At 43.2% G+C, this 17,096-nt stretch overlaps 1 protein-coding gene across 7 annotated transcripts in view; it reads left to right on the top strand.

Annotated features, from left to right (window-relative positions):
* The first annotated feature begins 3,265 nt into the window (after positions 1-3,265).
* bcl11b (BCL11 transcription factor B) overlaps positions 3,266-17,096 on the top strand; it is a 172,939-nt gene continuing 159,108 nt past the window's right edge. For 2 of the 7 annotated variants that reach the window (XM_062968454.1, XM_062968453.1), the window contains exon 1: positions 5,472-8,125. Coding sequence is in view for 4 of the 7 variants with exons in the window: in XM_016990813.2 (XP_016846302.1) it covers positions 5,204-5,261 (58 nt within the window). In the remaining 3 variants the exon portion in view is untranslated. The other 5 variants (XM_016990813.2, XM_003214334.4, XM_016990827.2 and 2 more) reach the window with 5 other exon arrangements.

Below are 17,096 nucleotides of genomic sequence, written 5' to 3'. Positions count from 1 at the left end.
GTTCTTAGTGTTGTTCTTAATTTACTGCCCTGATTTTAGAATTTTTTTTAATACTGGTCGCCAGATTTTGTTCATGTTCATGGTTTCCTACTTTCTGTTGAAATTGTCCACACACTTGTGGATTTCAATGGCTCTGTGTAGTGGTCCAGCATTTCTATGTCCTCAAACAATACGCTGTGTCCAGGTTGATTCATCCAGTACTCTGCTCTGGCTGATTTCTCTGGTTGACTTAGTCTGCAGTGCCTTTCATGTTCCTTCTAGATTGGTGTTTGAACCACAGACATGAATTAATCAGGGCCAGCTAACACCTCCCAACAAAGGATTCCCTCAGGCAGGAAGCAGCCAGACCTTAAAGATGAAAGATTATTCAATGCTAATCAAGGTGGCCAATTGCAACATTCACACTTGCCTCAAACAGACAAGAGTTCTTTCTCCCACCCAGAAACCCCACTTGCCTAGTTTCCAACAGACTGCCCGGAAAACTCACAGCGACCCACTGATTCCGGCCATGAAAGCCTTCGACAACAAAAAGCGTCGGGTTTGCAATTAAAGTCTTGGAAAAGGGCATTGAGTTGCTCTAAGTATAAGAAATGACAAGAGGCAAGTCCTTTTTCCTTCGGTGCAAAAACTTTGGGTTCAAGTTGAGGCTTGAGCTTCTATATCTCACACCGAAGCTCCGTTGGGAGCACACTTTTGGGCTTGGATCCCTCTGAAATCCTTTTGTCAAAAAACAACCAGCTTGTGGAGCAAGACGCGTGTTGCCTTACTCAGGAGTTAAGTCCCAGCGCCTTCAAAAGGGACTCAATTCCCGAGCCACAACCAGGTCCAGACATGGCAAACTTGGGCTCTCCAGGTGTTTTGGACTTCATCTCCCACCATTCCGAACAGCCTCAGGCCCTTTCCTTTTCCCCCTCAGCCGCTTAAGCGGCTGAGGGGGAAAAGGAAGGGACCTGAGGCTGTTCGGAATGATGGGAGTTGAAGTCCAAAACACCTGGAAGGACCAAGTTTGCCCATGCCTGGTATTGCCAAAGTGTGGCCCAAACTTTTGACACTCAAGTATCAAAAAGGAAGGGATTTTCCAAGTGAAGGCTATGGGTGACAAAAAGGAAAATTAAGAACTTGAGGATGGACTTGTGGTTGCCCTTCAAGCCTTGGCGATCCTAAAGTGGACTGTGGCAAGGCTGCTTCAGAGTGGGTTTGCCATTGCCACAAACATCCCTTGAAGCTGAGAGAGTGTGACTATGGGTTTCCGGGGACTGAGAGAGAACTCAAACCAGGTTGTCTCTGGAACTTGGAGTGAAAACAAGGACAGAAGGAAGTCAGGTATCAGAGAAAGAGAGTCTCAGCTCTTATGTGACCCCTTTCTTCGTGCCCAAAGTGATCCACAAGTGGGGTTCACAGACTGGGACCAAGCCTGTGGGTGCATTTCTTGAGGAACACAATGCGTGTTATTTTATTCTCTAAGGAACAATGGTCTTCAAAAAATAAATGCTGCGATCTTAGTCTTGGGCAAGGCCATCCTGGGCACAAACATCTATTAGGACAAACACAGAAATAGAGAACACTACAATGGGTAAGCTTCCAGGGGCACAGAAATAGTCCAGGATGTGAGAAAGAACTCTTGTGGGAGTCTACTATACACCACGCAGCTGTGGACAAGTCTACATAAGGACCACCAAACACAGGAATCGAGGAACAGGAAAGGCACTCCAGACAACCAGAGAAGTCAGGCAGAGCAGAGCACCTGATGAACCAACTTAGACACGGCATATTATTTGAGAACACAGAAATGCTGGACCACTCTTAACAACCACCATGTCAGACTACACAGGGAACCCACTGAAATCCACAAGCATGTGGACAATTTCAACAGAAAGGAGGAAACCATGAAAATGGACAAAATCTGGCTACCAGTATTAAAAAACTCTAAAATCAGGTCAGTAAATAAAGAACAATATTCCAAAACAGAGGAAATCCTGACATGAAACAATCAGGGCCAGCTAACACCTCCCAACAAAGGATTCCCCCAGGCAGTAAGCAGCCAGGCTTTGAAGCTGCAAGGCCATTCAATGCTAATCAAGGTGGCCAATTGCAACATTCACACATGTCTCAAGCAGACAAAAGTTCTTTCTCCCAACCTGGACATTATTCCATAGATATATAAACCTCACTGGTTTAGTTCCCAACAGATCTCAACAACCTCCGAGGATGCCTGCCATAGCTGTGGGTGAAACGTCAGGAGAGAATGCTTCTGGAACATGGCCAGATAGCCCGGAAAACTCACAGCAACCCAGTCATTATTTAAACCACCCGGACTGACTTAAAAGGGCAGTGTAGGTGAAAAGGATGTGATACTCCCCCAGGGAAATCATATTGTGGAGCTATATCTAAATACACAAAGATCATGTAATCGGGATCTGAATGCAGGGATCAGTTGGGCACCTAGTTCAGGGATCCTCCACGTTGCATAGTCGCTTCAGACTAGGGCTCCGGGATGGAAAACAGGATGCAGGTCCCAAACGCACACCCTGATGTCCTCACTGCAGAAGAACATGCGGGTCAAGAATAGGTCTCCACAGCCACCTAGGCATCCAAGACACTACACTTGGAGGACCATCGTCCTCAACCTACGCGGGATCGCCTAAGTAATAAGTAAGTAAGCAAGCAGGCCCCAAAGTCTTATTACCAAAGAATCCCAACATTAAAAAATATTTTATTATGATTATTAAATAGATCCGTGAAGTGAAGACCCCCTGGCCTAGCAGACACCCCATATCAGACGAGAACAGTTGCAATACATTTGTAATTTATTTAAAAACACAAGACTTGGCATGATACTCAAATGTTCTTTGACCAGTAGCTGGCCACTTGGAGTGCCTCTGGTGTTGCCATAAGAAGGTGCAAGTGGCAGGACTCAGGCTGCAATGTATTGTAATAGGTGGTCTGTGGTTTGCTCTTCTCCCCACTCCCCACAGGATGAGATGAGACGTGGGAGAGAAGGGGAAACGCTCCCAAGTCAGAGACTTATGCCTTGAGCTCTGCCCTCCATGCGGTTGAGTCGCCCCGCAGCCGCAAACTTGTCCAGGAGTTTGGGAGATGTCTGAACACATGCGTGTTTGAGAGAGACAGAGAGAGAGAGAGAGACGGAGAGAGTGTGCACGTGTGTCTTTGTGGCTCCCATGGAGAGACTGGAAAGGGGGGGGGGGGAGAGAGAGAGAGAATCGAGAGAGATCTCTCTCTTCCCCCACGCAGATATTTGTGTTATTGTAAAAAGCGGTGGGAAATTGCGCGGCGAAGGTGTTTGGAGGAGAGCCGGGCTCCTGCTCGAGGAAAGACAGCCAGACAGCCGGAGAAGCGGAGTTGGCTTGTTGTGGGGAGCCATGGGGAAGGGGGGTTGGAGGATATGGGTCTCCTCGTGGAGCCAAGACCCAGATTGGGGGGGCAGGTGGATCCGGAGAGGTGGATCTCCACCTCAACCCATCCTGCCCTCCTCCAACTCTTCCTTGCGCCGGCCTGCCTGGCTTCACCGCCCTTCCCACTCCCAGCCCTTTCTCTCTCGCCAGTGCGCCTTGGGGAGAAAGAGAGAGGTCCGTCCCATTTGGGCCCCTTGCCAGCGGGGCGGGCGCGTGGGAGGGCGAGGAGAGGGGCTGGGGTCCTGCTCACCTCTCCCTTCCTTGGGTGGCTTTCTCCCCCCTTTCCTTTCCCTCCAACCCCTCCTTCCTTCCTTCCTCCCACCTAAGACCTCTCTCTCCGGCTTCTCATCCCTTTGCTTTGGTCGAAGAGGCTGCTGGAAGGAAACCACTCTTCTTCTCCCCCCAAAGAAGCTTCACCTCGCTTTCCAGATCCCTTTCCTCCCTATTTTTCCCCCCATTCCCTTTTGCAGAAAATCGAGCCACCGCTCAGAGGTCTCGGGTTTGCTTCTCTCCAAACACACACACACTCACACCTTCTTTGCTTCTCTCTCTCTCTCTCTTTCTCTTCCACCCCTTTCTTTTTTTTCTCCCTCCTCCTCCTCCTTCTTGTTCTCTTGCAGGGTACAATGTTAAAAAGCCACCGCTAGTCGCCCCCAGTGCTCCTAGTCTCTGGGTCTCTCTTATTATTTTTTTTTGTCTCTAGTGCAGATTAAACGTCACGTCCGCACTTGAACTTGAATTTTATCCCATTGTACGGAGGCAGACCCAGCCACAGCGAGACGGAGCGCTCCCAGGGAACCAGGACTCCGCCATCTTCACATTGCAATAGAGCTCTCCCAGTCCTAGCCAGAAGCACCGGGGGGCTGCCTGCCGAGAGACAGAGACAGACAGAGAGAGAGACAGACAGAGACCCTCTTCTGCTGCCAAGACAGGGGGCAAAGGCTGCCGCCAAAGCCCAGCCAATAGATACATATATATTAGATTCTATACTACTACTACTACAACAAAACCCCAACCTAGTGGCACTTCAACGGCACAGTTTGGGCTATCCTTTCAAAAGAGAGAATCTTAAGTAACCCACCGCCAAAGGTCGGGTGTTTTGTTTCCACCCCCCTTATTTTTTCTACTTTTGTGCGAGCGTGCGTCTCTATAATCCCATTTTTAATACCCTCCAGGTGGAAGAAGTGCACTTTGGTGGCTCTTTTCTCTCCCTCCCTCCCCCTGCTTTCCCTTTCTCTTATTTTCCCATCTCTTTCCCCTTTCTTCTCCAAAGCACTCTGGAAAAATTAAAAAAGTCTCTCCTCGCTTGGTGAGAAGGGGAGGGGAAGTGGGACCAGCCACCCTTCTCTCCCCCGAAGTTCAAGAAACGATCTGGAAGCGGTTGCAAAGGGAGGGGGGGAAACCCCCAAAGACAGTTGCCTGCCTGGCGAAAATCGCACCAAGCCAGCCAGCCTCCCTCGCTCGCTCTCTCTCCCCCCTCTTGGCTTTGATGATGATGATGATGATTTTCTAATTGAAGGAAGGACCTGGTCTTGAGCGCGCCAAGCAGGGGGCTGCCAAGAGTTTCGCCTCTTTCTCCATCCAGGTCTTCGCCCATCACCACCGCCGCTGCTACCACCACCACCACCATCATCTAGATTTTGTTTTCCGCCAAGAAGAAAAAGAGAATAAGAGAAGGAAGAAGAAGAAAGGAAAGGAAGAAGATTGCTCCCCTCTTCGCCTCCTCCGACCCGGCTCCCCCGCTGCCCAAGTCCAGCTCTCCGGGCGATGACTGTGTAAATGCCAGGGCAATGTCCCGTCGCAAGCAGGGCAACCCGCAGCACTTATCGCAACGGGAAATTATCACGCGTAAGTTGCAAAAAAGGGGGACGGAAAAAAAAAAGCTTGGAAAGTAGTGTGCCTGGATGCGTGCGCTTTTGGAGAGGCTGGGGAAGGGGAAGGGGGGGGACCCGGTTGGGGAGGGGAGATGGAAACTTGGGGAGTCTCGTTGTGCCTCCACGAAGTGAAGCAGGGAAGAGGACAAACTGGGGATGCATTTGGGAGACTTAAGGTAGGTGGCTGGACGCAAGGAAGGGAGACTTGGGGGAAGGAAAGGAGAGGGATGCTGGAGGGAGAGAGAAGAGGGCGCACAGAGGCGCGTGTGGATGTTCGGCCAAGTTTGGGGCCAATTTGCAAACGGTTTGGGGAGCTCAGCTGTGCTCCGATTTAAGCCCGGGGATGTGTGCGTGTATTTGGAAGCCTAAGGTAGATGGACGGGTGCAATGGAAGGGGAGAGGAGTTGGAGGAAGGAAGCAAGCGAGAGGATGCTGGAAATAGGCGCAGAGTGGAGAGGGAAAGATGGGTGTTTGCTGGGGAAAGTTTGGGCCGAATTTGAAATCGCCCCTTTAAAGGCTTTGATGTAAACCTGGTTATGTGTGTTATGTGTAATGTAAACCTGGTTATGCGTGTATGCTTGAGAGACTCGGGTAGGTAGATGGGTGCAAGGAAAGGGAAGAGTTTGAGGAAGAAAAGGACAAAGATGTTGGGTGGGAAAAGGCTTTGCGCGCGACTGGCTGGAAAGTAGGGCGCACGGTGGAGAGAGAGGAAAAGAGAGCAAAGTTTGGGGTCAGTTTGCAAACGCCGGGCAGGGGTGTTAAACTAGGGGAGGCCACTAAACCAAGGCTAACACGTTGTGTGTGTGTGTAGAGGGGCGTTGTGCTGTGGGATTCCCGTACGAAGGACTTGGAGACAGAGAAGGAAGGGGAGAAAAAGCCGGTCCAAACTTGGAGAGGGAGAAGAAAGGTGGCTGGAGTGAGGTGGGGGAGAAAGTCAGGGGCTTAATGGGAACCACATGGAAAGGAGTCCGGCTCTGGCATGAGGCAGGAGTGGGGGAAGAAAGCCTCCCCAGGGCTCCTTTTCTGCTGCAAAACAGGGGGACTTAGAAAGAGAGAGATGAGCATGAGAGAGGCGCAAATCGGTTGGACAGGTAGTTGGAGAGGCTTCTCACACTCTTCTCTTAGGACACCTTTGTGTGATGTTAAACATAATACTGTAGGGAGAGCGAAGGGGATGTGTCTGTCAAGTTCTCTTTTTCCAAAAGGGGAAGGGAAGGGGGCAGGTATGCATGTGAGCTGGGAGGGGAGGGTGGGAAATGGAGGGGTGTGTGTGTGTGTGAGATAGAGAGAAAGGAACCTGGTGCAGGGAGGGAGCCCCTCTTTGCACAGGCCCGGCGCAAAAAGCTTTGCAGGAAAGTCCTGCAAATAAAAGCGCTACTTTTTGCAAAGAGTGATGGTGGGGACAGACTGCACACAGAAATAGTTGCAAGGTTTATCCAGGGAAGTAGTGGTGGGGGCAGAGATACCCAGAACAAGGTGGTCTTTGCACAAGAAGCCAGTTGTGTATGTGTGTGTTTGGGGAGAAAGAATTGGGATCCAGGGATCGCTTTGCTCAAACGTCCATCCCAGGAACGAGGGGAGTGTCAGAGCTTGCCTTCGCAGATCCTCCTTCCATGTCCATTCAGCACAATTTTATTCCCCCCTTTCTCCCTCCCCTCTCTTCCCTATCGCTTCCCATTGCAATGAAGCAGATGTCCAACACTTCAAGGTCCTCTTTTTGCTCCTCGTTCCCTGGGCTTGGCTTAACTGTGGTCATTTCTTTAATCCATTGGGTGCATGGGTCATCAGCATTAATAATAATAATAATAAATAACCCCGGGGTAGTTTTGTTTTAGGTGTGTGTGTGTATGTGTGTGGCAAATGGAGTGGAGGAAGAGAAAGGAGGGGAAGAAAACAAACCCAGAACCCAAGCAAACGCCGAAAAGAACAGCTCCATCTCCCTTGCACGCTTCGGTTTCTTCTTTTTACAACGCAAGCCGTTGCGCCTGGAGAAAGGGGGGTTGTGTGTGTGCAGCATGTTTGCGTGTGCACGAAAAATAGAATATGCATGTTATATATTTTTAAAAATTTGAATAAATAAATAGATATATATACACACAGCCTTCCTTCCCCTTCCCCCCATCTCATTGCAGAAAGCCCAAGACTAGCAGCCATCTGCCAGGAACGTTGGGTGACAGCGGTTTATTCTAGTCCTCTTTTCCTCTCCTTTGTTACAGCTTGATAAAAATGTTGTTTTGTAAGGACATCTCGGGATTTATCGTGGATGGGAAAATTCAAGTCGATGGACCCCGGATCATAGCATTTGGCTTTATGAATTGTTGTCCTTCCATCCTCTTTTTTCTTTGCTATGTATGTGTATATTTCTGCCCACCCCCATAATACCTTTTATGAAGCGGCTGCATCACCAATGAAGATGCATTTGTGATCAGCCTTCCCATTGATTTGGAGCGCTTGTTTTGCAGCTGGGGTGGATGGGGGATGCTGTCTAGAACCAACTGATAAAGTGGATTTTTTTTGTTGCAAATACCCTCCCAACCCACTTCCAAACCCAAACAGACCAAGCAAATCGCCTTTTGAGCAACTGTACCCCCATTAATCCCCCCCTCTTTTTGCTTAGCATGGTGTTTTGAAAGAGGGGGAGAGAGAGGCTGGTCCTTTTATTCCCTTGCCTTCTCTGCAAAATCCGGATAATTTGAAGTCAATCTGTTTTGTTTCCTGCATGCCTTGCATGAAGAGCCTGGGCTGGGGAAGATAGGGAAAGGTGAGAAGGGCAATAATACATGGTAATATAATAGGGGAAGGAAAGGAAGGCATTGGCCAATTGTGAGGGTAAATCAGGTAGGTTTGTGCATGAATGTCCATTCTGTCTGTTTCTGGTAAAAATTATAACTATGCAGGATTTGGGTTGGATATTGGAGGGCTCTTGCATGTGTACATTAAAAGTAGGACGATGGTTTAGATCACACAGAGAAAGAAACTGTTGTTTTTTTCTCCTCCTTAATTATTGCATTCATCCTTCCATCTGGAAGGGGCTAAACAACAAGAGACATCAGAGTGGCCTCTTGAACTGTGCAGGAAAAGTGGGAATGCAGTGGGGAAGAGGCAGAGAGGTGATGGACATAAATTGTGTGTGCATGTATGTGTATATGTATGTGTAAATGTATATGTATGGGGAGAGTTTGGAACATGCAACTCATGTTCAAACTATAAAGGTTTCTAGAGAGATGGTTTTATTTATGCCTTCAGTCTCTTCCGACTTTTGACATGTTGACCCCATGAATTTCGTAGGGTTTTCTTAGGCAGAGGTGGTTTGGCCAGTTTCTCCCTCTGAAATATAGCCCACAGTATATAGTATTTGAGTTGAACCCTATGTGTAGAAAGGAGTTATAAACAGGAGCCTGCTAAAAATGAAGATAGAAAATCAATCCCAGGGAACTTGGAGAAGTACAGAAAGGAAAGACCAAATAAATAAGTTATCTTTACTGCTCTTCTTTTCTGAATGAATCTGATGTCTTCAGAGAACTGCAGCTATTTGATGACTCACTGTCAAACAACCTGTCAGGAGAGAAATGGCACTGCATTTCAGCTATTCTGCTAAACAGGGTGAAAGCAAAGAGGGGCAAAATGGGTTTAATTTTGACCCTCTTCCTTAGAGTTTTCATAGATCTTTGTCCCTGTGGATGCTGAAAGATATGCCGTTATTCCAAATGGCAAAGAGAAAGTACAAAAGAAATAAAATGCACTCTGGTCCTATATGTGTTTACTCCAAGTATGTACAGCTGTGTTCAGTAAGATTTAGCCCCAAGTAAGTATGCATAAGATTTGCAATCTGAAAGCTATAGTCCATATTCAGATCAGCAAAAGATTTTGTTACTGCCCACAGAAATTGCTCTCTGACTTTATTGTCTTGGTATTTTCTTTACTGATTTGTTTGGAGAAAGGCCACTATAATTTCAGTGACTCCATCCCTCTTCCCAAATGTGTCTTTATCCATTTGTGATAGATGGAGAGCCAATTGATGATCAAATTTGGATTTGTCTCCAGTGGTGGCTTCCTGTGGAAATACAGCAAGTTACATAACATTTGGAAAGTCAAAATAGATCTCGATTATAATCCGGACAGAGAAGTTACAGAATTTTTCTGTATGATAGACAGTTGGTTGGATTTCAAACATTTTTTTCCTAGTTGGTAAAACGGATATTTGAGCATGAGTTGTGCATTTTAGGAATGGCAGATTACCTTCCACTGGCAAATTAAATGACCTTCACTCATAAAACAAGGTTGAACTCACTTGAAGAAACTGTATATGTATGTGTGAGAGAGATGAGAGAAAAATATAACTGGGAAAAATATTCTTAAGCAGAAATTTCAATTAGATTTCTAAAGTTCTTGGCCAACAAGTTACTTGATTTTACTTCACTCCTTTTATAACTTGTAGGTGTAATGAAGGAATAAACTAGAAAGGAAATTGTAGAAATGGCAGCATTTTTTTGCAAACCTGTAGGTCTGTGCCACATGCATGTCTCCTACAGCTGTTAAAGTCTGAGCTTGAAAAATATTGCATTCTTCATTATCTGCATCCAAGCTGCATCTTATCATGTTGTACACAACCATTTTTACATAAATTACCCACTTTGAAGAGATTTTAATTTCTGATTTTTGTTTTGTTTCAAAATATCCCGCTCAGTATTTGAATACTTCTTAGTATTTCCTACCACCTTCACATTTACTTTGGGTTATTTTGATTTGCCTAGGATAAGAAATGGCGTTATAATGTGGACGATGGAATAAGAAACAGCTTTGCTTTGCATGAGTAGGGAAACACAGCGGAGACTATTTTGTCAAGCTTATTTGAAGCGTGTTAGTAAGCATGGCTAAAACTCCCTTTTTTCACCCTGTGTAATACACTCAGAGATTAGCAAAACACATGTGTGTTTGTACTTCAGCGTGTGCCTTTCTCAGGGATCAAATGCATTGTGTTTGTTGAGCAATGGGCTGTCTACCTCATTGGGAAGAACACAAATGGTGAATGAATGGATGTGGTTCAGGCAGAGAAAGCCAAATTATAGATGTTAGTGACTCTAGTTGGCACCAATTCTGCCTTCCTTATCAGAACTTAGTATGGTTAGATCATGAACTGTTAGTTTAACACATTTTATACAAGGGTTTCCTTTTTCCTTTTCCATTTCCCATTTAGATTGCCTGCACCCTCTGTATTTGTTGTTACAAATTACTTTCCAAAATAAACTTTGTTAGCTTTTCAGCTGAAAAGCAAGTCCTATTTTTGCCTTGTGCCACTCAGTAGTTTTTTGTGGCGGCTAGGGGGCGCTCATAGCCTGTCTCATAGAAAAATCGGGTTCCCAGCACCCGGGGAGGCGAGGAAATAATAGGTAGAGAAGATATGGTTTCCACCGCTGCAAAAAATGTTTTAGGTGTAAAGTTGTGGTATCGATTTTCATGTCGAGATCTATATGGTTACAAGTTGAGAAAGATTGCTAGTTAGATAAATCTATTTTTTAAGCAAATTATGACTGATTAAACAGTCCTGGCAAGATAGATGTCTTTTAATTAAAATTAGTTTTTAACAGTGTCTTTTACTGTCAACGGCTTGTCTTTGTGTTCTCTGTTCTGAGTTGCTGGATTAGCTGAGAGCAAAGGGTAGGAACATACACAAGTATGAAAATGTATGCTGCACATAATGATTAATTTGCCTTCTGTGTAGGTTCAGATTTGTGCATGCTGAGCCTGAAAGATTGTAACAGGGGAATATGTACACAATTATTGTGAATAATAATACTGCCGGGGCAGCTGAGCTAAATCCTTAAGAAAATGTGGTTAAAGAAAGTGTGCATGCAGTTGTTTATATACAACACACACATTTTCACACACCTTTTTACTGTATATAAATGTACAAAAAAATCAGTACATGTTGTAATCGATAAAGATCTCCCAAAGATAGGGAAATCTGTAAAAAGCTTTATTTTTACTAGGCGAGAAGGTATTTGTCCACAGTTATGCAGCTAGAAGTTGCTTTGCTCTGCTTATATGTGCATGTATTGAATCGACAAAAGAGTAATTAATAGGCTAATAAATACAAATATATTTCATGGTATTGAATATTTAATGAAACCACCTATTTCAAAGATGGTGTGCTAGTAGTGCAAGTATGCGTGTGCAAATCTCTGTTACCCACATTTGTGTCTTTGTGCCACGTGCATACAAATTTCATCGTAGAATCAGAGATAAAATAGTTATTGAATGCAATTAAATATTATGCACTGTTGTGAAGGGATAAAGCCGTTAAAAGCTGCCTGTTTATAGTGATGGCTTTGAAGAACAGAAATCTACATAGACAGATTGCCTTAGTTTTACTTGTTTAAAAACAAACAGAGGAATTTCCTCTGTAAAAGCAATAGAACTAGCTTTCCAAATTAAAAAGTTTCTTTTTCTCTCACTTACTGTTGTGTGTGTAAAGAGATGTGTCTTTTGTGTTCCTGTGATTTATGCATACCTTATTTATTTTGGCAGTCGTGGAAATGCTTCCATGTCCAAATATATATAATTTAATGGTCTTGCATAAAATGAATCTGAAATAGCCAGCAAGATATGTTTGAGAAGTTTCTCAGGTTAACTTTTCTACGGATTTCTTTCTCATAGTATGGCAGCGTCTGTGGGTGGATATTTTCTACTGACAAGGTAGAGGGCTTCATTTGAACTTGAAAGAGAAATAAATTAGGTCAGACAAAAGAGTAGGGCTGTCACCCACTGTACGAAAAGCCTTCAGTCTCCACTAGACAGGGCCGGCAGTTTATCTGATGATTCCTCTACTTCATTTGCTGTCCTTATTCACTTTGTTGGAAGCATTGAAACAGTGGGCTAACCTGGAGGATGAAGTGGCCAGAAAGTTCCCTTCCCTTTCACCCTCGTGTCATTGTTGCAAAATAAAATTAAATATCCTCTAAATTTTTGTCTGGGACTGTGAAACTTTTCACAACTTAATTTTTTTAAAGCAACAAAACTAGCATTTTGAGATTAAGGAAAGGGACATGTGCGATACCACACATTTAAAGTATATCTTGGGAAGACGCTCCAAGCGATTCCTTTCAGAGCGATATTCCCATACTTTTCTTATTTAAACCTACTGAATTTGAAGGGATAAATGAGACGAGAAAATAATTACAGTATGGTCTTACGCATGTTTATTCTTTGAGAATTAGAATTCAGCTGCACTACATTCCGTATGAGCTTGTTCTTGTATAAGATTGCGTGGGATTGGAACCTAAAGGTACCTTTGGGACCTTTACTCTTTAGTGATGGCATTAAAAATATCCTGTGTGAAAGCTATTAGACAGCCGTTAGAATGCAGATAAAATGCAAAAGAGCTAGGGCACAATCTTTTCATATAAAGTTGGTCTAGTATAAGATAAACCCTCAGCTTGCAGTTCTGTATTCACAGTTGTGTGTTTACTCCAGACTTCAATGTGACCGATGCATGAGAAGTGTACATAGGCATATGCATATATCTTTATAACAAGATGACGGGAAAGCAGCACTTACAACAGAGCGGGCATTACTGATAAATGTGCGATCCGTCCAACGGCTGTTATAGTGACACCTTCCTTCTTTTCTGCTTATTTACTCTCATAAAATGTCCTCATGTAGTCTCTTAAGCAGTTGCTTTTCCAGTTTCAGCTGCGAAGGCGTTTGTGTGTTCACAGTAAGTTATAGCTTCTCAAAATCATATAGGTTTATTCCTTCCTCTCTACCCTTTCCTTTGGAAAGTAGGGACAGGGGGGGAAGCTGCCAACTAAGTCTTTACTATATCTTGGGGACTCTTAAACTATAGGGTAACCCTCTGTTGTTTTTTTTCAAAGAATATAGTTACACATATGTATGTGAGTATCTAAAAAGGGCTTTTTAGGACACATACTTCATGTTTCAGTTGACATACACTAGAATGAAGAAGAAGGAGGTGGGAATGGTGATAAAGAAGTCATACCAGAATATCATCATTTTCTGGCAAAAGTGACACCAGATTAGATTTGATTAATGCTATGGAATTTGTAGGAACATACTTGGGTATTTTATTTTATTTTATTTATGTTTACTTATGCACAGCTTTTGGCTCAGTGCAAATAATTCATTTCCTTTTCTGAAACAGCTAATGATTTGTGTGTTCTGTGAATTCTGGAAATGCTGGATGGGGATATGTGTGGATGTATGTGAGTATGTTTGTGCATGGTGATAAACAAGGAATGATGAGACCGAGAGCAATTCTATGCAGAAAGTCATTTTAAAAAATGACTTCGTAACAAACGTACGAAATACGCTGAAGTGCTGGTTCCTGTGTAAATTGAAAGATGGCCCAAGTGGAGTGTGGATGTGAATAATGTTGATGATGTACAACTCTCTTGAATTCCTCTGCCTCCTGAGACAGACACTTGACAAAGGTCCCACCTGTGTTTCAATCCACAACACAAATCAAGTGCATTGATTTTTCTCATTTGAATTGTTGTTTTGTTCCTTCATATATTGCTAAGACACTATAATGCAGACAGCCTTCGGGTATAGCCCAAAGTATAAAAATCTATGTGACTTCCTCCTCCTCTTTTAGTATCCAGCCTCCCTTTTCTCCTATTTAGTCTTAACTTTTTTTAAAAATCTATTCACACAGGATTAAAGGAAGCTTTCATATCCCATCATCTCGATCCCTGATTTACAGTTTTTCTGGTCTGTATAAGAACCTGTGCATTTTAGCCCCCCAGCTGCAATAAATCTCTTTCTTTATCACTCCTTTTACACCTCAAGCAACTAGTTTAGTTAGCAAAACGTTTGTTCTATTAACATTGTCTACATCTGCAACTTTCTGATTTTGGTCAGGACAGAGGCATATTTCATTTTAAAAATTTAGGGAAGCAGGATGGGGTCATGCTTGATATTCTGAAGGCTTGAAATGATCACTGCAGTTTGATTCGCCATTTTGTAAGCTTCAAGTAGCTACCATGGGATTGGTGTACTCGAAATCCATAGTCAAATTTAGTATTTGTGCTGGAATGAACTGGACATTTGTTTCTTTTTCAATTTTTCATCCAATCTCTTTCTGCCCCTTTAAAAAAAAAGCACAACAATTGCTTTTCTGGTTTTGGGGTTAACTGTCCTACATTTGAGTTACTGGTGAGGTTAGCAAGTTTTCCAAAATGTACCTGACTGTCAGAACTCACAGTCATGCAAAATACCTTTTCAAATGTATTCCGTCTAAATGAATAATGTTGAGCTATTTCGCTTGAAAATAATCTTAAACCTAGTTCTGCTTTCCACAGAAATTTGAAGTCATTTCTTGAACAGGTTTTTTTTTTTAACTACTCCATGTAAACGTGATGTATGTACCCAAAACAATCTTTCTCCCATCTTCGGGGCACATACTGAGCTAGAAATGAGCATTTATATAGCAAAGATTGGGTGGATAAGACAAAAGGAAGAGTGGGGATTATAGTAACTGAATCTTCTTCCTTCTGAACGTTGCACTGTTTTTAGACTTGACTTTCCATGTATTCTTTTAAAATGTGCCTTTGAGATTGGTGTTATACATGCGTGCATTTAAGGATGCGGAAAAGCAATGGGAAGTGCATATTAGCTAGTGAAGCATTTATATATTCTTACATGCTTTTGAAATAAGTCTATAAAAGTTGCTACAAAACTGGCCAGCCCACAGTTATGTGTCTGGCATTTGCTACCTCTGTTAGTCATTTGTGACTAGACAGTTGGCTGTTTTTAAGCCTGATTTGGGTAAATTTAACTAAGCTTGCGTTATGAAAATGCTCCCAGAGCCATTATGGACAGGTTGGTAGGGCTTTGTGGATCTGTCCCGACACCTGCTCCATTCTGCACACAACTTGCAGATGGTTGGGATTAACAATCTTGATCTGTTACACAAATAGTACTGGATAGAGTAACATTTCTCTCTTCTCCCAGATAAGTCAGAGCAGCACCTTTCCCTTTACTGTTCCATAAAAATCTATGTCCAAGTTTGAGAAAAATCTTCAAATGAAATCCACAGCATACAGGGCTGTAATATTAATCAAGCTCGATTACAACAAAACCTCTCAATGTTGATTTTCCCCATTTGAGAATACTTTTCAGGCTAAATAATAAAACAAAAATAAATAATGGTAATAGATTATTGCTGTGAGCTGAGTTTTTTAAACTGATGGCATCTTCAAGATGCCTATTGAGTGACTGGCCCATGCTATCTTCTTCCTTGGGACTGTGCAATTGTTAAGGAAGAAGGGTGCAATGAGGACATAACTTCTGATACTACCAATACAAAATGGACCGCATTTTAAGATAAAAACAGTTCCATCCAAGTGGGCGGCAGGGTAAAGCTATTGAATGCAAGAGCTGCTGGATTCTTCTCCCACCCAAGATTCAAAATTCAGGGTGCAGCTGCAGGGAGATCCTGGGAGTACTGGAAGATCCTCGCAGGAGGCAGAAGTGGGAGATTCAGTCCAATATACCTTTGAAGTTAGGATTTCCCTGTAGGGGGGTGCAGCTGGCAAATGCTGCATGATTCATCAGTTCATCATTACAAAACACAGCCAGTTCTGGTTAATCTGCAGTGTGCTCATCTGGGTCTGTGAAGAGATTTACATGGTAACCAACCTTATAGTACCCATGGTGACTGCCGCACCCGCTGGCACCTCTGCGAATGATCATAGCCGAAGCATTTCCATCGGCTTCTGGCCTCAAGCATGGTGCTGATGCCATGTAGACCCCAGGTATCTTTATCACTGGGGAAAGAGAGAATTATTATTTGCTATTAATTTTTGAGAAAGAGACAGATTAATTAATTGTTTAAGGGACCAGCCTTTTAATACAACAGACATTGACCCATACTACGTTTGGGGTTTTTTTTGGCTTTCTGTAAATATCCATCAAATATGCCCCCCCCCCCCAAATTTCTAACCAGATTGCAAAGGTTTAAAAAGGAGGTGAGTGACATACCGTCATTCATATTTTTTAAGTGTATATTTCTGCTACAGAAATACTACTTTTGGAAGAAAACGTGACCTCAAGGAGGCCATTATAATTGATGCATTTTTGTTATGGCAATAAAAGTGAGAGGTGTGAATGCAACAAACATGTATCCGTTGGGAATAGCTGCCAGGTAGGTGTGGCTGGATGTAGCTATGTGTTATTTACTATATGGATGGCAAACCTGCTTTTGCCGTTGCATGATTTGCAAAACAGTCCTCAGAAGTTGATTCAAGGTCCATGGCAGTGTTTACATTTGACCTTGACAGTTTCTCAACTCATGCCTAGTAATATTTCTAAACCAATTCCCTTCTTATAAAGGAGATATGAACCTAGTAGTGTTAGATAGATACAACTTTATTTCTTTACCATCCTCCCTGATCCAGCATTAAATCCATGAGTGGTATTAATGGTGTTCATTTGCAAAACCTCTTATGAACAGTTGATCCCTAAGCCATTCAAACTGTGCTCTGTTTCAGCCAATTGAAATGCAATGCTTTTGATCCTGCCAACTGTAGAACTTGGCAATAATAAAGATGATGATAAAATTATTATCAATATTATGTATTATCATTAGAAGAAAAGGAGATAGTATTGATAACTTCTAATATTCCAGAGACCATATCGGAATCTGGAGCATTCCATTTAATTTTGTGAGCTTTAGCCCAGTTTTCAGTCCCAACTATAATCGATCCAATGAATTGATAGGACTTGTATAAGTGTTGCTATACCAACTTCCCATTGATTAATGAGCCTACTCTATTTGAATTGCGTTTAC

Source organism: Anolis carolinensis, chromosome 1 (assembly GCF_035594765.1).
Source record: "Anolis carolinensis isolate JA03-04 chromosome 1, rAnoCar3.1.pri, whole genome shotgun sequence".
NCBI lineage: Eukaryota > Metazoa > Chordata > Lepidosauria > Squamata > Dactyloidae > Anolis > Anolis carolinensis.
This window is presented reverse-complemented; position numbering and strand designations above follow the sequence as displayed.